Source organism: Pseudochaenichthys georgianus, chromosome 11 (assembly GCF_902827115.2).
Source record: "Pseudochaenichthys georgianus chromosome 11, fPseGeo1.2, whole genome shotgun sequence".
Classification (NCBI taxonomy): Eukaryota; Metazoa; Chordata; class Actinopteri; order Perciformes; family Channichthyidae; genus Pseudochaenichthys; species Pseudochaenichthys georgianus.
The window spans coordinates 580,589-606,287 of record NC_047513.1 but is presented as its reverse complement, the minus strand read 5'-3'; the positions used below and the strand labels follow the sequence as shown (position 1 = coordinate 606,287).

The 25,699-nt window shown below is 40.6% G+C and overlaps 1 protein-coding gene across 1 annotated transcript; it reads right to left on the bottom strand.

Moving 5' to 3' along the window:
- Positions 1 to 8,323: 8,323 nt before the first annotated feature.
- Positions 8,324 to 23,583, bottom strand: LOC117454690 (ankyrin repeat and MYND domain-containing protein 2-like). The gene is made up of 10 exons (XM_034093814.2): positions 23,517 to 23,583; positions 22,888 to 22,952; positions 19,236 to 19,374; positions 18,851 to 18,949; positions 18,618 to 18,778; positions 15,804 to 16,018; positions 11,400 to 11,535; positions 10,550 to 10,678; positions 10,333 to 10,456; positions 8,324 to 8,536 (listed from the first exon to the last, which is right to left on the bottom strand). The coding sequence occupies exons 1-10, from the start codon at positions 23,581 to 23,583 to the stop codon at positions 8,382 to 8,384; spliced, it is 1,290 nt and encodes a 429-aa protein (XP_033949705.1). The 3' UTR covers positions 8,324 to 8,381.
- Positions 23,584 to 25,699: the final 2,116 nt, after the last annotated feature.

Genomic DNA, 25,699 nt, shown 5'->3' with positions numbered 1-25,699 from the left:
AATAATCCAGCCTAGAAGTAACAAATGCATGGACTAGTTTCTCTGCATCGTTTTGAGGCAAGATATGCCTGATTTTTGCAATGTTACATAGATGGAAGTAGGCGGTCCTTGAAATTGATTTTACACCAAGATTCCTTACAGTCTCACTGGAGGCCAAATTAATGCCATCCATAGTTAGTATATCTTTAGATAATTTGTTTTTCGTAGATTCTTCGGGCCAAGTACAATAACTTTTGGTTTTGGTCGTGTTTAACATCAAAAAGTTTAAAGTCATCCACGTTTTTAAGTCCTGGAGGCAGTCTTGAATTTTATTTAGATGATTAATTTCATCAGGCTTGATTGATAAATATAGTTGAGTATCATCCGCATAACAATGAAAGTTTACAGAATTATTCCTTATAATATTGCCTAACGGAAGCATATATAATGTGAACAAAATAGGTCCGAGCACTGAGCCCTGTGGCACTCCATGGCTAACTTTGGTTTGCGTGGAAGATTCATCATTGACACGTACAAACTGAGAGCGTTCAGATAGATAGGACCTAAACCAGCCTAAAGCAGTTCCCTGTATGCCAACTAAGTGCTCTAGTCTTTGCAATAGGATATCATGGTCGATAGTATCAAATGTAGCACTGAGATCGAGCAAAACAAGAATAGAGACAAGTCCCTTGTCTGAGGCTATTAGAATGTCATTTGTGACTTTAACCAGAGCTGTCTCTGTGCTATGATGTGTTCTAAAGCCAGACTGAAAATCTTCAAATAAATCATTGTTTTTTAAGTAATCACACAACTGTTTTGCGACCGCTTTCTCAAGAATTTTTGAGAGGAACGGAAGATTAGAAATAGGTCTATAGTTGGCTAAAACCTCTGGATCGAGGTTGTGCTTTTTAAGAAGCGGTTTTATCACTGCAACTTTAAATGATTGTGGAACATAGCCTGATAATAAAGACATATTCATAATATTTAATAAAGAAGTTCTAATTAATGGAAAAACTTCCTTCAACAGCTTAGTTGGAATTGGGTCTAACATGCACGTTGATGGTTTAGAAGAGAGAATCATTGAATTTAATTGTTCAAGGTTTATGGCTGAAAAGCATTCTAGTTTACTATCTAGTGTAATATTAGAACTTACGTTTCCGGGAGCTGTTGATAACACTATACTGGTCAAAGGCAAGAGGTCATTAATTTTGTTTCTAAGAGTAACAATTTTATCGTTAAAAAAGCACATAAAATCATTACTACTGTGTGCTAGGGGAATAGAAGGCTCAATGGAGCTGTGGCTCTTTGTCAGCCTGGCTACAGTGCTGAAAAGACATCTTGCATTATTCTTATTCTCATCTATTAATGAAGAGTAGTAGGCTGCTCTCGCAGTGCTTTCTTATATTCATTGAGAGTAATATGCCAAATTAAACGAGATTCTTCAAGTTTAGTGGAACGCCATATCCTTTCAAATTGTCTCGACTTTTGCTTTATTTAGCGGGTTTCGGCATTATGCCATGGAGCTAATCTATGTTGTTTTATTTTCTTCTTTTTCAAAGGAGCAACAGAGTCTAATTTTATTATATTATATTATATATTTTATCTGTAGCACTATCAACAACATGATCAATTTGGGGTGGTGTACATTTTGTATAAGTTTCCTCCCCTACATGCAGACATGCTATCGAGTTAAGTATTGGTGGAATCTGTTCCTTAAATTTGGCTATAGCATTAACAGATAGGTTTCTGCGGCAGGAGCTTTTGACTAATGCTTTGTAGTCTCGCAACAGTACTTCAAAAGTTACTAAGAAATGGTCGGATAAAGCAGGATTATGCGATTCGACTAATAGTTGCTCAATTTCAATACCATAAGTCAGAACAAGGTCGAGAGTGTGATTATAGCAGTGGGTTGGTTTATTTACACTCTGACAGAAACCAACAGAATCTAATATAGAGTTAAATGCAACAGTAAGGCTATTTTTATCATCGTCAACATGAATATTAAAGTCACCTACGATAATTACTTTATCTGTTTTAAGAACCAAAGTTGATAAAAACTCAGAGAATTCTGATAAGAATTCTGAATAAGGACCTGGTGCACGATACACTGTAACAAATAAGATTGGCTGCAAAGTTTTCCAGGTTGGATGCGTAAGACTAAAAACGAGGCTTTCAAAGGAGGTATCATTTAATTTTGGTTTAGTATTGATAAGTAAACTTGAGTCAAAGATTGCTGCAACTCCACCTCCTCGGCCCGTGCCTCGGGCAATATGAGTATTGATATGGCTGGGTGGAGTGGCCTCATTTATGCTGACATATTCTTCAAGTCTCAACCAAGTTTCAGTGAGACAGCATATATCAATATTATAATCTGATATTAAATCATTTACCAATATTGCTTTAGATGCTAGAGATCTTATGTGTAAGAGACCACATTTAATCTTCCTGTTTTGTTGCACTGTAGTAGTTGTTACATTTACTTTTATTAGGTTATTATGTATGACATCTATTAGGTTTTACCTTAAATTGTCCTTGGGCAGACACACACACCGCTAATATTGGGTATTTTATTGGGTTCTGGATTCCTATGGATGACTGCCTAGGAGAGAGCGCAGAGAAACATATAAAACTGCGACTCCGCCTCCTGGTCTCAACTCCAGTTTGTCATGGATTACGTCCACAAAGCCCTGAAATGTTTGCCGAAATGAGATCTGCACCTTCCAAAGTAGGATGAATGCCGTCTCTCTTAATCAGACCAGGTTCTCCCCAGAAGGCTGTCCAATTATTTACGAAGCCCACATTGTTTGCTGGGCAGATAATTTTGGTTTTAACATATAGTCATGTTTTAACATATATAGTCATGTTGAGTCCATTCTACTGTTATAACAGCTGGAAATGCTCTGACAGCAACGTAACATAAAATGACGGCAGCACTGATCTTGAGTCCATAGTTTTGTGCTCTGCACAAATGTAACAATTTAATATTCCTGATGTTTTCAGACAGAGGAAAACAAATGGATTCTCTTTGGCCACAGCTGACCTTAAGCAACCCTGTCTCCTAAATATTATGTTCCCACAGAACTAAACTGCATTCTCAATTAGGTTTAGCTAGAAATGTATTTTCTCCCACGTTACGTTTGTTATGAACGTATCTCAAATAAGTTTATTTTCTACATATCTTTGCCATTTATTTTCTTGCTTATAATAATGATAATAGTCATTTATAAATATCATTTTAGAGCAGACATTTGAAATCGAGAATCAGGCTCGATATATGGTTAAATTAAAATCAGTAGGCGAGGCTGTAATTTCGCCAGCTGTTACTCTCATGAGCGAGGCAGAAAATAATAGTTTTAACATACCAAAAAGCTGCTGTGTCGTTTATTGCACCTCAAACATTAAAATAAATCCAGAGTTACGTGTTTCTGAACTTCCTCTAAGAAGAAAGGACAGTAACAGAAGAGCTCCGTGGCTTCAGGCTTGATCGCCGTTCAAATGACAGCGTTGGTTTCCCCAAAAGTGGGCGGGGCTGTAAAAAGTGACGTAGATTTTACTCTCATCTATTATTCAAAACTATCATATTTATTCTAACGTAAATTACATGCCAGTGTTTTATCTTTTTATTTGTTTTTGCATGTTTAACTGGGAATGTTTTCATGTTCGCTGATTGGATGTTTTAGCCACAATGCACGCTGGGATGTGGTGTTATGATATCCGGGAAAAAAATCAGAGTTTAGGATGGCCGAAGACGCTACACTACCCATAATCCCCAGCTATCGTTTGGGACTACAGTCCTGTTGACAAACCCCGTGATTAATCTTCAAGCTCTGGGATTGGATGTTGGAGTGGCAGTGCGCCAAGGTTACGCCGAGTGTCAAGCTCTTTGAAATGGAACGAAACCACGGCAGACTATTCAAAACTGGACTCGAACGGCCCCCAGAACTACACATGCTGGCTATTGTGTTTCGCAACATGTTCTCTATGGCACGTCTCTACTGGGAATTGTAGTTTTAAAAGACGTTTTCGTTTTTCCCAAAATTAGAAGTTGCCAGTATTAAACTGTGTACATCCCTGGAGGTTTAGGCGATAGGAAACACATTGGTGTGTACAAATTTAAAACATATAATTACTAAATGGGTGAAAATCGCTTGTATCCATAATGGGCAGCATTAATATATACCCACACGACAGCTCATTGTTACTTTGTAATTCTACTCCACTACAATTCAGAGGTTAACCTGGTATTTTTACTCCACTACATTTATTTTAGTTACTTTGCAGATTCTGATTAATGATGTGAAATATAAACAACCCTTAAACCAGACTTTAGTTACACCTTAGTAAAATTCAGGGAAGGTGATCATCAAGTGCCAACAATCAGGAGAGATATTTGGTAGTTGGTGCTTGAGAAGACTAAACATTTATCTGCAGATCCCTATAAAGTATATTCATTACTCGTTATTCTCTACTAATAGTTAATTAAAGACTGTATATAATTGCTATTTTGCACATCCCTTTCAAGATTTCAAGATGTTCAAAGGTTTATTGACATATCATATACACAACTACGGTGTAGTTATGCAATGAATGAAAAGCTTGGGTCACAGGTTCCTCAACAGTGCATTACAAGACATCTATCATTATGTGTGTATACCTCCACCATTAAACTGTCATATTCTGCACATTTCTTAATGTAATTATACTCTTACATACATAAGAGTATAATTAATGTGTATAATATCAGTTAAAATAAGTGCTTCAACATAGTTAACATTGCAGGAAGCAATACGTTAAGTACTTTGTCAGGCTTAATATGTATCTGTAGATAGATACCCCCAAAGCTTTTTTATTATTTGAAAGAAGACCTTAACCTAAAGTATTCCTTCATGTGTTAATAAAGGTAAATTAGTTTTGTCTGTTTTGCATCTTGTTTCTTAATATCTTTGTACATTGTGTACTAAACTGTTTTATTGTAGAGATCACTGACAGTATCTTCTTGATTTGATGATAGAATGATAGAATATAAAAAATATTCTATAATTCTATCATTGACCTTCTACTTTCCCCCTATGAAAGTATGCACTCTTAATATTTTTGTCATCAAATAACATTATTCAACAAAAATAATTCAATAACGTGCTTTAACCACTAGGCGGTGCGCACAAGGTACACACAGCCATAATAACTTTGTATTATTAGTGTAGGACACTTATGTATAACATCTGAAGATGTGTAGTTGTATTCATTAAATTACTTATATTCAAAGAAAATCAGTAATATCTTTAAAAACCACAAGTCCTTTTCTATCAGCTGTGCACCGTTATGGTGTAAATATAATCTACCAAATGAATCAAATATAAAAATCAGCCGAGTTACTATTGATACTGCAAGGAGACGTATTGTGTGAAGAGAAATGTAAGATGTTGTTTAATTGTTGATATATTTATGATTATGAGTTCACATTTATGCTACATTGAAGGGTGGTACACATCTTCAGAAACATAATTTGCTTCAGCAATATTGTAACCATTAAGAAAAGCAAACTGCATTAAAAACCCAGTTAACAAACACTAGGTCAAGTATTTTTCTTTCAGTAATGAAGATGTAATTCTAATGTAGACACACCTGGGGTCGCTGTTCAGTCTGTTACGCTGAGCCATGCATTGTCTGGAACGTAAAAGGGACGAAGAAGACAAAGTGAAGTGACGTACTTCCGGTTCAAAATGGCAAATATATGTAGAAAATAAGCGTATTTAAGATACGTTCATAATAAACGTAACGTGGGGGAAAATATTTTTCTAGCTAAACGTAATTGAGAATGCAGTTTAGTTCTGTGGGAACATCATTTTGAGGAGACAGGGTTGCCTTAAGTTGACCAGACTTCTTTCTGTGGACTGATATGACTCCACATTGATCAGAGCGTCCTCAGCAACAGTCTGCTAACAAAAACAGCAGACTGTTCAATGTCCAAATGGACCAATCAGAATCAGGTACTGAATTAAGACATGTATTCCAAAACGTACAGTAAATCCTCATTTCAGCCTGTATCATGATTCAGAGCAACCTTGTATGGTTTCACAAAGACAGACTTTGACTCTGATGGGATGCAATGTCCTTAGTGTGGATGTTGCTGATAGCATAGTTGAGGGGTGAGTCATTCCAATGTACAGTAATTCTCTGGATCATTTAATTCTCTGTTGATATCGGAGTTCTTCACTTAGCCTCATCCAGCCAAGTCTGAGTGCATGAGCTCATCATCATGATGTATTCGTATGTCCATTATCCAAATCATACAGTAGCCAGACAAAGTCCCCGCTCCACCTTTATCCTGCCGAGTGTTGGCCCCTGGACCAAAGGTGTCCTCTTACAAGCCTTTCCCAGGGCCCTCTGACAATGACTTTCCTCCAACTTTCCTTGTCTCCTCTTTGTTGCCACTTCTCCCCCATTTGCTCTCCAAATGATCTCCTATTACCCTAAAAAAGCTGTGTTTGTCACATCACATCATCGAGGTGGAGATATGGATGAGTAGCAGCTGAGAAAAAAAGAACCTTGGGGGCTTCAAAGACGTTATTTGATCGGACGGAGCATTTGCTAATTTTTACATCTCAGGAACCGGAAATTTGAGATCAACCTTTTGTGCTTGGTTACGGTCCAGAGGGAGTGTGACACCCAGATAAGGGAAGAGGGAATACTAGGGTGAAAACAGGAGGATGGGGCTACAGTTGACCCCATTAACAAGCAGTGTGACAGGAGCCATGCTTGATGCTAAGGCCTATCGTAGTGACAGGTCGGCGTGCTCCCGTGGGAGCAGAGCTGTACGATGAGGAACAATGCAGTCAGATTGAAGACTCCACAGAAACCCAAAGCATCGCCGAAGGATGTTCTTCACGTGTGAAAATACAAAGCTGAGGAGGAGCCATTTCTTCAAACGGTCATAACATTAATATCTAGATTGTCGGTTTAGTTAGTACATCAAAGTTAAAGGTTATGGGAAATTAATGAATGTTTAAAACACATTTCTTGAATGAATGTTTAAAAAAAATCTCTAATCACTTACTGTTCTCCAAAAAGTCCATCCCAAATAATCAAACGACAGACAGGAAATTGTTTTAAAGCTCCAGCTTTACTGTAGACTTGTCGATTGTGATGACACAGCGAAGGAGTAAAGTGGAATAAACAGAAATATGCATTGAATTATTTATCTGGAAATAGTAGATGTATAGTCATACGTTTGATAACATGTTACATACAAGCAGGGGCGGATCTAGAAACATATTCGTAGTATAGTACTGCATTGTATCATGAAAGCATGTTTCTCGATGTAGAATATAACTGGTAACTATAATAATAAGTACAATCTTTACTCTGAAATGTAGTGGAGTAGAGGTCAAATAAAAAGGAAATTATAATTTCAAAATAATACTTCAGTACAGTACTCGAGTAAATGTACTGTGTCACATTACACCACTGTTCACAACCTGAGTATTTATATGTTGCACATAGCACACTATGGCATTTTGAACCTTTTATGTTATTAACTGACACATTATTATGTGTTGCAAATGATGCACATTGATATCTCGATGGTCTCTAATGCCCCGGGCTCACTCAATCACATGGTAACCAACAGTCTGTCATCATTCATTCCTACCAGTATAGAGAATGCTCTACCACCAAGGCAAGCTAATGGTCAATAATGTTAGGTTCTGAAGAGTTCCTCATGTATTGCCATGTTAGGCCATTATTAGGTAGTGACAGTAAAGAGATACAGGAAGTGAAGAGAGAGAGAGAAATGTGGAACAAAGGGCCTCGGCCCAACACGGACCGAGCGGTTCCCCCTGCTGTTAAAGGTTGGAGGGAACAGGAGGACCAGGTTCTAGTTTTTATTTTAACAACTCTACCTTATCATAAAACCGAAAACGCCAACTGTTCAACACCTGAGTTGGGACAAACATGGAGGACATTATTCTTCTGATGTCCTTATTGATATGACGGACCTTTTGGTCAACATGCACATTTAGTCTGTTCTGAGGCTTCTTGCTAAGGAAATGATAATATCATAACATTACAGAACGAAAAGCAGGAGAAAGAAGTCACCATTTTAAAGATGTTTAGATCAAATTGTTGAGGTCATTCATATGAATCCAAATGGACTCCTTTCAGTACTGAACTGTTCCACCCAGAACATGCTTGAAATAGCAACATTATACTTTCTGCTTCTCATATTCCCTGATCAGATTTAGCATGAATGTATTATATTTCTTATTATACATTTTGAAAATACCTCTACTTATTGCAGCTGCCACTGGAGCATGTTATTGCTAAGATGGTTTTTGTTCAGCCATTTATAACTTTTGTGAAAATGCACAGGCCTCCTTCAGGGCCCCTGTTGGGCTGTTGCCTCAGTCTTGGGTGAAGGAAGGTCCCTCAGCAGAGGGGGGGGGGAAGGCACGGAGCTCTGCAGGGCAGCCTCCAGCAGCAGCCACCTGCTCCTCCGCCCGCAGACACAGCTCCTGCAGGAAGTTGGCTGTCTCCATCACCAGGTCGCTCTCATCCTCTAGAGCAGAAACACACCGAGTGATTAGCGCCCGGGCAGCGAGTCAGAGCAGAGGACCTTTTGAAATCCCTCAACATTCATTCTCTTTGGAGCAAAAATGAATCACATTTTTGAGGACCTAAAAGGTTACCCAACATGTAAGTTGGCAGGATAATCAGGACTGGTGAAAATGTTAATAATTTAGGGGGCTCGTTCTCGGGGTGTCGGTAAAAAGCTCTGTAGAAAGCTCAATGCGCTCCCTGCAAAGTCGCCAAACGGCAGCCCCCCGCTCAGGTTCCCTTGGACATTTGGTAGGTGTATACAGTACTTGGTGAGACGCACAAAAAAGCTTCTTGGAGGCTTTTTGTTTCACCAACTCCTCCGACGGTTTTCATCCAAACAACTTCAAATTAAGTCAGTCAGTCTTAAGACTACAAAGTTAAAAATTTATTAAAAGCTTTAGTCTACATTAAACAGCCTCGCCATGACGTGGCGTGGAATAAGCGACATTGGCTGTAAAAAAGGAAGTTGCTGTAACTCAAGCATTTATTCTCAAATATGCTTCAGAGTTCTTATGGATGATCAGAGACCAATCCTGAAGATGTTTGCATGCCAACATACACTCATTGACATAGCGCCACATAGCGTTTGGCCCTTTATCGTCGTCCTCCTTCTCCTCCAGGCAGATTATGCAGGCGACCCAAAGACTTTTACAGGCCAACATTGGGTTGTGGGAATGTTTAGTCAGGTTTATGTGACAAACATCAGTCAATTGACATGGAAATGACATGCAGCCTGCTAATGGAATTAGCACATATTCCTTAGCGCCACATAGTGGACACCAGAGGTGCTGCCAGATTCACAATGTCATCACACTCCATTCAGTAAGTAATGTTCATTACGACTGCAACGCTCACGCCATTTCACTGCTGCGGCCACAGGAGTCCTGGTACTCGCCCTGATGGCATGGGTGTGTGAGGGCCTGTCCACCACTGCCTGTCCCTTTAATTATGACGGTGGTATATTTACCACAAGAGGGCACACTAGACTGTCAATAACACAGCAGCCTGATGTGCAGCAAGTTTAAGACGTCAGTGTGTTGCTGCTATAAATTACATTTATAAAACAGGATATTGGGTTTAACCATAAATTATAATAATTCTGAAGTGGATCAAAACTTAAATCCATCTCCAACAATATACCTTTTTCCATAATTGTTTTTTTTTACTTGATTTGATTTGACTTGTTTATCAGAATATATCGTAAAATGTGTCATGCATCCCAACTAAATAGCTCAAATTCAAAACACAACATTTTAAGCAGAAATGTAACTATACTACAAACATATATCACATCAGGGCCCACATTAAGGGTCATTATTGAATGACCAAAAGCGCATGGTTCAAAGCACATGATGCAAGTAATTCAAGGCTTGTCCAACTCCACCTTTGCTAGCTGAACAGCGCATCATCTGGTCAAAAGATAAGGCATAAGGAGCTAACTTTCAAACATGTTGCATGTTTGGGATTTCACTCACTCAGACCCTTTGATTAGGCCCCGCCCTCAACCTGTTGTTTCAATCTGCCCTAGTTGGCTCTAAATGTTGAACAGCAGATGAGATTTAGTGAGTGCTGTGAATTCTCTCTCTGATACACAGCCTCAAGCTCATCATAATCATCGTTGTAGAAGATTATTTTCTTCATATTGTTCAAGCGTCCTTGGGTTTCGTGAAAGGCGCTATATAAATTGAAATTATTATTATTATTATTATATGGAATCAGAGGGATTTTTTCTTAAAAGAAGATTCTTCGACACACCTTTCAGTTCTTTGAGCTTTGGAGAATCCTTCTCCAGGTCAGCATCCTGCTCCTGTAGACACCTGCACATATTTGTATGGGCGAACCAGTGGAGCTTTTGGCACGATAAGCTACAGTAAGTCACCTTAAAGACAAATGAAATCAAACGTGACCTGGGGTAGTTCCTTCCTGAGAGTTGCACCATTGCATTATACTAGAGATGGGGGCATTCACTCACTGCTCTACAAAGGGAGCATCTCTTGTCTGCTCCCTTCTCCCCACACGTAGCACAGTAGTTAGCATCTACAAACGCCATCTGACCAGTGATGGCCTGGTTCAACACCGAGAACGCTGTGGGGTCGTTTCCCTGGAAATAAGATGATGGGGTTATTAGTTATTAGACAAACCAATACAAAAGAAAAAGTATTACTTAGTAACCTTTTATCATCAACTTCTATAGAGTGATGCAGTGATGTCGAATGTGTAGCCCGACCTGAGGTTAGCATTGTAAGGGCTGCCCCGACTAAAAGGAATTCGGAATATTGGAGTAAATAAGATCTGTGGCAAACACAGGTTCATGGTATTCCCAAGTGTTGTCGTATTCACACCACCTCTGTGTAAAGCGTAACATATGATCCCCAGAAGTAAAAAGCAGAAGTTAGGCTATGAATGAACTACATCACAGTCGCATGGCTGCACATCACCACCGCGAAGCTAAAGATGGCTAACGTTTGGCGGGATGACGTTTGAGAGTCTCATTTAGTTACGTGTTAGCTACTGTTGTTTCTAAGACACATAGAAGCTTCAGACATCTATGAGGGGGTATTTACTGATTCGTTGTATGTCTTTAATGAATATGTTAACTTCAAATCTATGAAGCCTTTGTTAACCACGTACCTTATTTCAGTCAACAACAACAAAACCAAGGAAACCAGATGTAATAAAATGCTAACTCAATGTTGGGTTTGAGGACTCATTCCTGCACCACTCATTTAACATCATTCTCCCTCATTTATGCTTACCATGGTATTTTGTTAAAAATGATATACTGCATATTACACTTAAATTCTCTGATGTTCTTCACTTACAATCTCTACCGGTGCTATGCTCCTCACCAGCTCCTGAAGCAGTGTGGCCTCACAATAAGGAAACTTCCTGATACAGTCCCGAATGAACTTCTCCTGGTACTGAGGGAAGCCATCGCTGTCTCTCCCCTTCAACAGGCTGGGGCCGAGCAGCATTCAGGCAGGTGGAGGCCAATGAAAAAGAGAAATGGGAAATTATATTTATCCCAATGTTACTCTCCATAGGTTTAATTTACACATCAGATGTAGGTACAACCTCGTACGTTAGTTTGAAGATTATTCAAAGAGGCATTCTGCTTTTTGTGGTTTTCCGTCTTCTGTATGTTGTATAGGTTTAAGTGCATGTAAATGGTCTGCAAAGGCTAAAATCCCTGTGTTCCCTCCAGAGTGAGTTTCTCCCCCCCCCCTCGCCTCCATTGGACTTCTTTGTTTACTTCCGTAACATTATGACATCACTATGTTAGACTCACATTTCTTTTGAGTAGCGCTCCAACACATTGTACTTGATAGGCTAAGGGGCGGGACATTTCCAACTCATCTCTTAGCAGTTTACCGATCACCTTAACACAGCATGGGGCCAAATTATTTAACCAAATTTCAAATGACAAAATATGGTTCATGTACAACACAGCTAGCAATTTGGTCAGTATGCATATCTTCTAAAGTGAAATGTTAAGCAAAAACACAAACATTTAATAATACATCATTTTAAATGCTGCAGAAGAGAAGGATTAGGCCTTACGTCTATATATTGATCTAACCATGGGCGTCACTTAGTTAGTGGTGGGGACCCTTTTTTCAGATAAAAAACCCATTCATGCATTAAAGGTCCCATGTCATGGCCATTTCTACTGATCATAATTCCATTGTCGTGGTCTACTAGAATAGATTTATACTGTGCAATTTTCCAAACTCACATTGGTTTCGCATACAGCATCTCTGTATAGTCTGTATATTCACCGGTATTCACTCTCTGTCCCTTATTGGAGCTGGCCTCTGGGTATCCCCACGTCAGAGTACCCAGGAAGAAAATGAGAAATCTCCAACGAGGCATTTTGTGTGTTAGAGTTGTACTCCCTACAGGGTGTACTTTGAGGGTTTTTGACTCTGCAGACCGTTTACATGCATAAAAACCTTCAAACCACTCTTTAGGACAGGTAATAGAGAACCGTAGTGACGCGTCGTAAAACCCGGAAGTAAGTTAGCATTTTTAGCACTTCCGGTTCCTTCGTCAAAAAGCAATGCATTTTCTCCATAGGGTTTTGGAAAATAGCTGGAAATAAGGTCTGTGTTTGTTGACACAACTTTAAGAGATAAGTCACGTTTTGTTCTCCGACATTAAATACATCAGCAGTGACCCCACTGGTGATTTCTGAAGAGTTTACGTGTCTGAAAAACGATGGTTTTTACCGAGTGGCTGAATAGGACTACAGAAACTGTCGAGGCCGTTGTACGTCATTACGCCTAACACGTAAACACTCCCGCTACGTTTGTTTTCTCCTGTGTTCTGCTTGAAAGCAAGTGCCTGGCTATCTTTAGTATCTGTATATCTTTAGTATCTGTATATCTATATATCTGACCATTAGAATCTGTATTTTTGAAATTGTCCTTTTTAACACCGTAGTTTTACAAATGATAAAATAATTAATTACCAGTGTTTTCCAATTTTACTCGGCAGTTAGTTTCGTTGGCTAACGTTAGCTAAAGCTAGCGCTACTAGCTAGCGCTACTAGTTAGCTACGCAATGGTGTGTTGCTTTGCTCCGGGTTGCAGCCACAGGTCTTCGCATGAAACGTGCTCGTTCTATCGTTTCCCGGCCAATGTGTTCCAAACGAGAGTCTGGATTCGTGCCATGAGGTAAGCTGACGTTACATTTGTGTCCATGTCACGGTGAAATGTAAATGATGGGTAGTGACTGTATCTCCGTTTTAGAGATGGCGCTGCTGAAAAGACCGCAACATAAGTAAAGATAATGAATACATCCTATTAAAACCTGTGTGGCTTATATGATAAGTCTAATTAGTACAAGCAGCATAACGTTTCACCATGTGACTACAGATTGTAGTCAGGGAAATCAGTTTGACATATTGAACTAATAACAAATCCCCTCTGGCTGGCAGAGAACGCTCTGCTCCATAGCTTCTCTTGGACGTAACATCACATGTACATTTTACATTTATATTCAATTTAATATTCCATCCCTCACATACTTTTGTATATATAATAACTTATATTTAGTTTTTCTTGTTATGCTGCTGCAACACAAACATTTCCCAAATTGGGATCAATACAGTAATATCTTATCTTAATTAAGAAATATAACTATTATAATTAGTGTAGCAGCTGACACCTATTTTCAATATGGATTAATCTACCATTTATTTCTTTAGTTCAATTTTCATCTATAAAAATGTCAAAATAGTGAAAATGTTCACGAGACAAAGTGCAAGGTTATATCTTTAGATGTTTTGTTTTAGCCTATGTACTGTATGTCTTAATGCTCTTATATGTGACGGTGTGACTTCCATGAAACTAATATTTGATATCTTCCCAACAGACGAGCTGACAGGAAGCCTAACACTCTAACAACCACAACATTGCAAAGGCGAGTAAATGTAAATTAAAAACGATTCACAATTTTTTAATTTCTTCTTCTGTCTTGCAGTGAGGTGAAGCTGACCTTGCACTTGGTGCCAGTAAGGATGCTCCTCACGCAGGCTGAATGTGTCTCCCTCCTTACTGACACAGAAGCCCTTGATTTGCAATGCTTCACTAATTGTCATTTCCCTGGCTCCGTAGGGACACTTTACCTCCAGCACAGCGGGAGACCCTACCAGACCATCTGGAGATGCCCCCAACACTCCTGATTGGGAGAGCCACAAACCTGACTCATGGACCTGCATAGGGTTGCAGTGGTGAATGCCCTGACGCCCTCACATTCATTCATAGTCCCCCACTGTACAGAAACACCATCCAGGGCCTGTTGTTGCCCTAGCACCCTGGCACTAAGGGAAGCAGTCACACGCTTTGACCTCAGGACAGCTCCAACGTTGCTGCCAGTCAACCTTCCTTTCCTGAACAAAGGCCAGTTTGGGTTGGTTCGCTGACCAGTGTAGCCACCTGAATTGCCATCTGTTGCTCCTCAGGCAATGCCATGCTTGCCACAATTGCCTCAGGTCCCTGATTTCATTTCATTTCAAACCTTTATTTAACCAGATTGGTCCCATTGAGATCATAGATCTCTTTTTCAAGGGAGACCTGATGCCAACAGATTTGATCATTTCAGGAACAGTAAGTGTTTCCAAGCTGTAGTGTTCCTCTTCTGGCTCGGGGGAGAGAAGCCAAGACATTCCTGAGAACCTGCCCCCGAGTCTGTCCCTCAGCCAGTCACGATCTTCGGAGGTGGGCTCTCTTGTCAGCGGGTTGAATGAGTTATTGGTTGGAGGAAATAGCTCCTCCACTGAATGCGTACGTTTAGCTGCCGTTGGCTTCTCACTGACGGGGAGTGTCAGTGCAGCTGAAAGTGTGGATGGCAAAGATGGCTAATGCAGCCGCATGACTGCATTTCCATTCTCCACGTGGGCATTCACATTTTGTGGAGAGAATTCCCTCTTCTCCTGTAGATACTTGTGGTGGTGGGATTGTTTTATTATTTAAAATATATTTAAATTATTCAAAGTGCAGTTTCAGTGCAAGTCAGTTGAAACGATCTTAAGTTGGCGTGACGTTGAAGTCGTGCGACCCTGCTGCTGTACTAGCTTGTAGTTCCTTTATAGCATAACGTTAGCATTTTGCTTCTGGCGACTAGATTTATGATTCAAAAATTATAAAAATAGGGTTGACATGTTGTTATCCGGCTGAACAAAACGTGATCCCTCTCTTAAATGTGTGTCAACCACAGACCTTATTTCGAGCTATTTTCCAAAATCCTACGGAGAATTTGCATAGGTTTTTGTCCAAGGAATCGGAAGGAGTTTACTTCCGGGTTTTAGGACGCGTCACTGTGGTTCTCCATCACCGGAAAAGCATGACATGGGACCTTTTAACACCCCTCGCAAACAATACATACTTACAATACTTTTTTTGATAACTAGTGCAGTAAGCTACACTGCAGCAAAGCAGGAGCAACAATTGCTTTTCTATTCTCCATTCAATTATATATATTATTAGACGTGTCGCAGGTCCAAACTACACCACTTGTGTTACCAGAAATACACCCAACAAGTGAGATCAATCCTCCAGATTTGACATGTTCTCTTGCTTGTGCAAATAAAGCTTTCTCAAAGTGTACAATTCTTTGTGTACAACATTTTAGAACGTTGTTAACAAATGATCCTAATGCAAAGGGTTGGGGAAATAATGGGAGTGCTGCTGTTTCTATCGACTCATTCCACTCAGAAGCCTCACCTCTTGACAAGTGCGTCCAGCTTGTCATCTCGTTTCTGCAGGAAGGCCAGGCATTTCTGGAGCACACAGCTGATGTAGTGCATCTTCATCGCCAGGACCTCATTCATGTCCTGCTGCTTCACACACTGCTCGCACAGCAAGTCCATCACCTGGTGACACTTCTCCAGAGCTGCCACGTTCACCAGCACAGGGTTCTCCTTCACCAGCAACACTATCTGGGACAGGCGGAGGGGGAAGTGTATAGGTCAGCAGATCACTAAAGATATGGTTCATCCTCTGGGCACCAATAATATGTGAGTTATTCGATAGGATAGAAATGCAACTGAACACCATAATTATGTTATGTTACATTGAAGCTGAGTGCAGAGCAGCTTTATGTATTTTGGAAAAATGTAATAAGCGTTAAAAAAACCTCTTTATACTCAATAATAATGTATTTTCTTAATTTCTTGGCAGGTACAGCCAAGGTATGAGAGCAACCCATCTGGGTGCTTTCCCTCTTTGTCATGGCCTCACATCTTTTTGGGTGAAAAATATCTGGTGTCTTTTGACCGGCTCTAAATATAGATTTGAAGGTCTTTGCCAATCAAATAATAAAAAAAAAAAAAATCAATTAATTAATTATTTGTTATCAAAAAATTAACCATAAATGTTGTATCTACACGAAGCCCAACTATGATGGTCAGTCAGGCAATCAATATACTATGGTGAAATTAAAGCTATAGTGGATTGATATTTTAAATTTCTATCTAACGGTGGATAACTCTTAATCTGGCATCTTCCTTTGATTGTCAGTGGTTCATTACCTTACTTTAAACACCAATGTTAACTGTGGTGATTGACATTAGCCTCATTAGCATCATTATGTAGCTGTGAGGAAGTGTTTCCCAAAAACCTACGTTCTGGATCATTTTTGTTGTAAAGACATAATGAAACTACATTTCAACGGTGTTGGGAAAGTTCACTTTCTACATGAACTAGTTCAGTTCACAGTTCACACATTTTAAAATGAACTAGTTCAGTTCATAGTTTATAATTCAAAATGTTGAACTAAAGTTCATGGTTTCAAAAATGAACTAATTTATAGTTCATAGTTATTTTTTCAATACGTTGCTGCGAGCTATTATTTGTCTCCTGTACGATGTTAATGGGCCATTTCAATTTTTACAATATCCTCAGAGGGCCGTACAAGTTATTGACCTCTGCTTAAAAAAACTAAAATCACAGCCCATTCATTTCATTCTGTGCAAAGAAAAAGCAACCTCTTAATCCAGATATCTCACCATGACTCGCGCATGCATGCACGTGCAGGGTGTGGCGTGACCACCAAAACAGAAAGATATGGACACAAGATGTGTGCAAATGTATTTAGTTTCCTATCCATGTGAACATGATTTAAGTGGGGGGGACCTAACCTCCTCTAGGGGGGTCCGTGGGGCATGCTCCCCTGGCAAGATTGTTTGCACTATGAGAGCAACATTAGGAGATCTATGGACACATCTCTCAACACCCAAACACAACTGTAAGCAGATTTTCTTTTAATTTATGGATATTTGACAAATCACTCCCCTTTGAAACTGTATTCTTCTTTATTAATAACTGTCATATAGTATTTTATACCTGTTTACTTTATTCTCTTGTTTTTTTTATAACTATAATGATCATATGTGCCTTTACCTCACTGGTTGTAGACAAAGCTTCTTATATTCGTTAGCATAGCTAGCTAACCAGATGCTAATGATAACAACACAGTTATTGACTGTCTGATCAGCATGACAGATGAGCAGATCGCCACTGGGCTTTCAACTAAAGACACAGACACGCAGAAACTGCGGCATGTGTATGGACTTATCGGTACTGCAATTTCTGAAGTGCTGGAGTGGCGTTCTGGTGCTCTCCGTCAGAACTGCACCCCTGTCAGTCGAGACATATACCACGTGATGACACGTTAGGCTCGTGTTGTGTTCATGGACCCTGACCTTGGCCAGGAAAAACAGGCACTAGCTTGTTTAATTTGTTTGCGGTCTAGATTTCTTTCATTTTTTTATTCTTTGCGTGTGTTTATAAATTACCTCGAGGGCCGTACCAAATTGTCTCGCGGGCCGTATACGCCACTCTGAGCGAGTGCTGCTGCAGCTGCTCTCGGCTTCGTCCATACTAATTCATTCATTCATTCATTCAATGCTCGCCGGTTCCGCGGTTCCACATTGTTTGTTGTGAGGAGTCTGATATATTTAGTATATTTATATTTTAGTGCGACAGCCAGGGGTGACAGGCGCGTACGCGTCACAGGCAGCTTGCTGTTGCCAGATTGGGTGGTTTTCCGCATTATTTTGAAGCCTGTTTACGGTGTGTTTTAACTGGGTTTTCGGCTGAAAGGCATATGAAATCTGGCACACTTTTGAACGCCGTTATAATACAGTGCTGAGAATGAACTCACTTTTGAACGCACTTTTGAACGCCGTTATACAGCGCTGAGAATGAACGCGTTCTCAATTACGTTCATCTAGCGGAAATACAGTACGTTCAGTTCACGTTCGCCCAAAATATGAACGCGTTCATGAACGATCGTTCATTGAACGCGTTCAGGTACATCACTGCATTTCAACGCTTCGCGCCAATTCTGTTTTCACCGAAAAGTGGGTGGGCCGTCTTTTGAGGTGCAGTGATGTAGTGATGCTCCCATTGTTTGGATGGATAGCCATTTCATGTGGCATGCATGTTCAGCATTCCCAGAGCTTGAACCCTAATGACTTTGCACTTCACTTCCCCATTAGTGCTGCCATCCTCAGTAGACCTGTGAGGAAGCCTCACCTTGACCGGGTTGAGGTTGGTGGTCATGATGATCCTGTGCAGGGGGCCCGCCAGCGTGGGGGGCAGCCTGGGCTCCCTCTCCAGCCCATGTGGCCTGGTGTAGAACTCCAGCTTTGCGAGCGAGAAGAAGTTATTGATCACTGTGACACAGTCGTGCTGGCCTGTGAGGAGAGAGCACAGGTTAACATGAACCCCCCCACAGTCACCTGACAGCCAATCTCAGCTAGTCTCACCAACAAACGCTGCCATCTGAGCCGCAGTGCGACCCACAGAGTTCACTTGCTTTGTCTCTGCGCCTGCATCCAGCATCATGGAGGTGATATCCGTCCTCCCTGAAACGTGAATGACAGTCTAGTTCAGGGGTCAGCAACCTTTACAATCAAAAGAGCCATTTCCCCTGCCATCAAGTACAGTTTGTCCACTGTGCAAAAAAAGAGGAGCTTTAGCTTTTATTTATTACTACTATGTAATACTTTGTGAAAGCCACATTGAGCCAAGGCAGAGCGGATGAAGGGCCACATGTAGCTCAAGGGCCGTGGGTTGCCTACTGCTTTCCTAGTTACTTCAGATACAGAAGAATGTCCAATGTAAGCTGAACACCTGACTTCACAGTCTTACCTGACAGGCCAGCAAACATGAGAGCAGTGTATCCGTATTCGTGCTGGTTGCAGTTGACGTTGGCCCCATGCTGCAGCAGCAGACGACACATGTCCGCCTTGCCCTTATAGGCTGCATGCATCAGGGGAGTCATGCCATACTTAGGAAACCAAGCAGAGACACAACATTACATGAGGAGATGTTTGTATGTATAATGGAAAAACAAACATGTCAGGTATCAACTTAAAGCAGCATGAATTGATTTGATGGCCACAAGCTGAAAAAACAACATATGAAGCTGAGCGCAAGTTCAACCAGGAAGACCATCTTTACTCATTCATTCACATATTCCCAGTTTGCCCCTCTCTCTCCTCTCAATCAGTGATCAACAGCTAAACCTATCACTTCGCCTCTATTCCCTTCCTCATGTACAGGAAAGCAGTGAGCAGAGGGTCGAGTTGTCCATTCTTGTTCTGTTTTCTCTGACTATCTTCCTCCTGAACACGCTCTCAGACTCTCAGTTGCGTGCGCTACTAAAGAGACGCATTACCATGGAAACCAAACAATGGTGTAGCTGTATTGAAGTCCGAGTGGAAACAGTAACATTTGGAGCGTTATGTTAGAATGAAACAGGTCGTGACTCACAAATCAGATTTAGTCAGAAATCGGTAGAAATGCGGAATAAATATGACCCCGGGAGGAAAACGGGAGTCTCCCGCGACAATCGGGAGGGTTAGCAAGTATGTCCCATACACACACACTTTTTGGCCCCCCCACTTCTGAAATGAATCCGGCGCCGCTGCTATGATTACTATACTATACTATACGCCTTACATTCATAATTTCAGCCGGAGGGAGGGGAAGCAGCGCTGCGGAACAGCAGAGTGGCGAGTAAGAGCTGTCATCTTCCCTTTACAAGCTTCAAACATGTATAGTATTTATCGTGTGATTTTAGAAATAAAAGTTTCATATTGTGAAAGCCAAGACTTTGTTTATTTAAAATCAAACAAAACACCCGAACCCCGAAAAACTATTTTTTTACACAAATCCTTGTTTATTTTGAAATGAGCCGTTGCGACTTCCGACTGATTTCGATAGAGCGGATCACATATGTACTGTGTATGTGCGTATGGGGAGTGTTGCATAAGAACATTCCACTGTAGCGCCCGGTAGATTAAGGGAAAACCCTAAATGTTTGAGCACCCTAAATGTTTGAGCTACCCCACAGCACCCCCAAAAGAAAATCTCTGGCGCCGCAACTGATGTCCACGCGTGTGTGAGCACATCAGTGTGCACTTATGATTTGGGCGATGTGGGGGGGGGGGCAAAAACAATATTTGCACCGGGGTCAATCACAACCTTGTTACGCCACTGATTACATATATATAAAGTTCATATGGCTAACATGTTCAGAAGCATTTGTAGACTTACACATTCAGCCTTCACAGAACAACATAATTCATTTGGAGTCTTTGTGTTTGTGTCCACATGATAAATATCTTTGTCTTTTAGCTTTGATTTGGTCTCCACCGTCTGAAAGATATGGCTGCTAAATTCAGTTATCAGTTAGTTAATACACAATTATAAGAATTCTATTAACATCATTATCATTATTATTATTATTATTATTATTATTATTATTAATTAACTGATCACGGATTAATTAACATGTAAGGAGTATTTTATTGTTAGCTAGGCAGATGGTCATGTTTGAATTTATTTATTTTTTAAATGTAATTATTGTAATTTATTCATTATTATCTACACTTTAAGCATCTACTTTATTTATCTTAAAGGACACCTATCATGCTATATTTAAATGATATATTGTAGGGCCATACCTATATAAGGTATATTTATACGTTTCTGTTTTCAAAATACCAAACAGATCATGCATTTGAGCCATGCCTCATTTCGCTCTATTTGCTGTTCTCCAGCCCTGTTTTTGCAGGGGCTGATTCTGTGAGCTGCAGATGATCACGCCCCCTGCAGGAGAGGGGAGCGTGCTCTGATCAAGTCAGAAGACGGGGAGAAAAATAGATCTCCATCCTCCGTGTTTTATTATATTATTATATAGAGTCATTATTCATTTGTTTTAAAGCTCAATAAATAACAAAGAAAATAAACTGAAACTCTGCCGCACGGTCCCCTCGTTCCTTGGAAGAGGCGGAGAGGTGGGTGTTTGTCATCTGCTGGTGGACTACCGGAGAGAATTACAGTGCTTGCCTCGACGGGGAGGGATTGCATTGAATAACAGCAGCGGGAGCAAACCGGAGTAAACGCTTGCCTCGGGGAGGGAGAAAAAGGGAGCCACAGCGGAGAATAAACAGAAGGGCAACCATGGCAACCATGCAAGGGAAGTCTTCTTCTCTGCTTTTGTGGCAGACTACAGCGCCACTTACAGGCCTGGCATATCTCCTACAGCGTCTCCAGCGCTTTTGAGCGGCAATGGCCGGCTGTGGCCCAACCTCTCATTCCCCTGATAGGTGGAGAGTTGACCAATAGCCATAGCGCCACTTTACTGACGTCAGTAAAGTGTTCAAATCTGGATCAGTTTTTATCAGATCTGTTGCAGACCCTTTTTTAGAGATTTGGGTATGGAGGAAAAGAGAGAGGGTTGTGTTTTCTGACACTTGGTGAGTTCCCTGGAAAACATATTCATGTATAAAATACGTACAAAAGTGCATTTTGCATGATAGGTCCCCTTTAAGTTTGTTAAACATACCAATGATGGAAATATTTGAAATAAAAAATGGATAGTATAACAAGGTTACAAATAAATATGCATTAAATACCAGGCCCTGCAAAACCCCAACATATTCAATTGTCTATTATTTAAGATACAAATAATGATTATTTTTATTTTACAACCACAAAATGTTGAATTTAATTATTTAATTTGACTTGTCAGAATGCAGGACCCTGATATGCAACAGGTCCTTGATAAGATGATCCTGCACATTTTAAGATTTAATCAAACACATATGCCTTACATCACACCCAGGAACACTTTGGTGCCTGTGTTTGTGTGTGAGGGGATTGTGTGTGGGGGAGTGTGTGAACACCTGCTTCTGACAGACAGGCAGTACGAAGGGTCTGTGAGCTACTTGTAGTGGCGTGAAGCTTTATCAAACACCTTCAAGGGTCTGCCTCTCAATAGTCGCCTCCATATGTCCCGATCACAATGGATAACATATGTTACAGTGACATAACTGTTGCATTGTGGGTGGAAGAAGGATATATATATTAAGTATATATTGTTTTGTTTTTTTAAAGGTTGTGGAAGAGTTTCTCAACATTGGGTTTGGGTCAATTGATTGAAAAAATGTACTTCATCAAAATACATATCACAGTTGTACAAGACAACACGTGCTAGCAGGAAGGACTTTTTAGTGTCTAAAGTCACAGTTAGGAAAGGTTATGAAAAATCTGCACTTTTGATGCTTTCGGTGGACTGGTCCTTTCGATATGGAAACATTTCTAGGTATATACTTTATTTACTTCAATATATTATTTAGTGGAACCTGAAAGTTATTTTTTGACTTTGACCAGGTTGTTTGATGTTAAACACTAGCTGTTTTCTTAGCTTTGAAAGCTTAAGAACATTTGGCAACAAAATAAATACTGTTTGTAAAATACTTCAACTAAAAACGTATAAAAATTGCTTTCATACCTCATCCAAACAGTTGACTCGTACTTCTTCACTGACCAGCAGCTGGGCAGCTTCCTGTACGTCACCTGCACAACAGAAGTTTCTATAGTAAACATGAACCTGTGGACATTAAGTGAGAAAACTCAGAACTGCAGGGAGATTGCACCAGCGCCGTCAACACAATTTACACCAAATATATAATGTTGTTATAAAGGATTTTGGTTAAGCATTTATTTTATGGCTTTGACATTTCTGAGTAATAACCCTTTTATGTTTCCTGGAAATATATATATAATCCGGTACCAATACACGGAAATCAATATCTTTCTATAAAAATAGGTAAATTGAATATTAATTCTTTTTTTATTTATTATTATAGATTCGATTTTTCATATGTACACTGAACACTTTATAAGTCATATTGTAATACGTTAGCTGGTGGTATATTAAACAAACTGTATCCAGAAAACTTTTTTTAAATATTCATAAATGACATAAAAGTTTGGACAATTTCTTGCTATAAAAATACTTTAAGTGAGTGGGTTTGTCATGAACAACTTGGACCTAACAAAATGAATTGCAAGTTATATAAGCTTGTGTGAAACACAGTGAATGAAGCTTAAAGTGTAATAAAAGGAACCAGTACTCACCTGCAGCGATGACCTGCAGGATCTTCCTCTCTGCTGATGATAGATCTCCTTTCAGCTGGGCCGCCATCCTCTGTGATCAGCTGTGATCTCTGAGTGATCTGTGTCTCTGTCCTGACAGTCACAGTCTGCATGTAGGCTGAGTCACTGCATGGACTCAACTAACATCCCTGGAACATACCACTGTACCAAGCAAAGGGGGAGACCACTGTGGTCTGCTGGATACAAAATGTGCATAGTAGTAAAGATATTGTAAGTTTCTGATGATTCAATTTAGATAATTTATAACTTAAAAGATAAAGGTTTTGCTGTCCAGGTCTGACTGTAGTTTCAATAATGTTTTATTTATATAGAACAACTAAGAAGGAACAAAATATTTTTGGCTATATTTAATGACCCCCTGATGTGGAACACAGATTGCACCAAAATGTGTAGTTCGGTGTTCACATTAATATGTGGAAGCACCATTTTAACACGTCTGCTTTGAAAGCCCTAAAGCGTTTGGACCTTTAAGCGTTCACGCTAGTAATTGCCGCTAATATGTACCCCCTATACCCCCTACGTGCCCGACTCCACCTGCAGGTGGATCACAGACTTCCTGTCTGACAGGAAGCAGCACGTGAGGCTGGGGAAACACGTCTCTGACCCCCGGACCATCAGCACCGGTTCCCCTCAAGGCTGCGTTCTTTCCCCTCTGCTCTTCTCCCTGTACACCAACAGCTGCACTTCCAGTCACCAGTCTGTCACGCTCATGAAGTTCAGACGACACCACCCTCATCGGACTCATCTCTGGTGGGGACGAGTCTGCCTACAGGTGGGAGATGGACCATCTGGTGACCTGGTGTGGGGAAAACCACCTGGAACTCAACGCTCTCAAGACCGTGGAGATGGTCGTGGACATTAGGAAGAACGCAGCCCCACCCACCCCCATCACTCTGTGTGCTTCCTGGGCACCATCATCGCCCAGGACCTCAAATGGGAGCAGAACATCTGCTCCCTCACCAAAAAGCCCAGCAGAGGATGTTCTTCCTGAGGCAGCTGAAGAAACTCAACCTGCCGAAGACGATGATGGTGAACTTCTACACCTCCATCATGGAGTCCATCCTCACCTCCTCCATCACCATCTGGTACGCTGCAGCCACAGCCAAGGATAAGGGCCGGCTGCAGCGGGTCATCCGCTCTGCAGAGAGGGTGATCGGCTGCAATCTGCTATCCCTCCACGACCTCCATGCCTCCAGGACCCTGAGGTGGGCAGGGAAGATAGTGGCCGACCCCTCTCACCCTGGACACAAACTGTTCACCCCCCTCCCCTCTGGCAGGAACAAAACCTCTCGCCACCTGAACAGCTTCTTCCCCTCCGCTACCGGCCTCATAAACAAGGCCCGGCCCCCCCGCTGACACTTTACCTCGGCCACAATGCAGACTCTATATGCATTACATTAATGCACACAATGTTTAAATATTGCTTACTGCACATATTTTATATTCTATAATTCACTGCATTCTATTTCGTTGTAAATTACTGCTTTATTGCTATTTTACTATACTTGTATTACAGTGTTCTTAATATAGTTCGCTAGCTGTGTACTTTTTAAACATTTTGTTTTGAATTTGATGTATGCACCATGACATCAAGTCAAATTCCTCGTACGTGTGAACCTACCTGGCAATAAACCATAGACTGTATAGAGTGGCGAAGTCGCTCCCCATCCGGTGGACCTCCATGGGACCTTATTTCGGAAAAAGTTTTGAAGTCAATGGAGAGAGAAAGATTATCTTTTGATCCCGTTTGAATTGTGCAACGAATTACACATATGATGTTTTTCAATTTAAAAGTTAATTTAGCAAGTCAAAAAAATAAAAATGTGCCGTAAAACTGTGAAGTAACACATTTTTGTGTGTGAAACGCTCAATGAACATCTCGCATACGTCACCAACATCAAGACGGCCGTCACGTTAGCACATTTCACCTCTTTCTTTCAGAATGAGGAGAAAAGTATTAAAAGAGGTGAAAATCACTCCAAGTCTGGGCACGTTGAGAGCTGTACATACACACAAGGGGAGTTAGTCGTTCCAGCATGCGGGACCGGCTTTACAAGGTTTCGGTGAGTAACAGGAGTGTAATGTGTAACGTTAATGTCAGCTAGCTAAATTTACGCGACTCTGGGATTTGTAGTCTTTCTCGT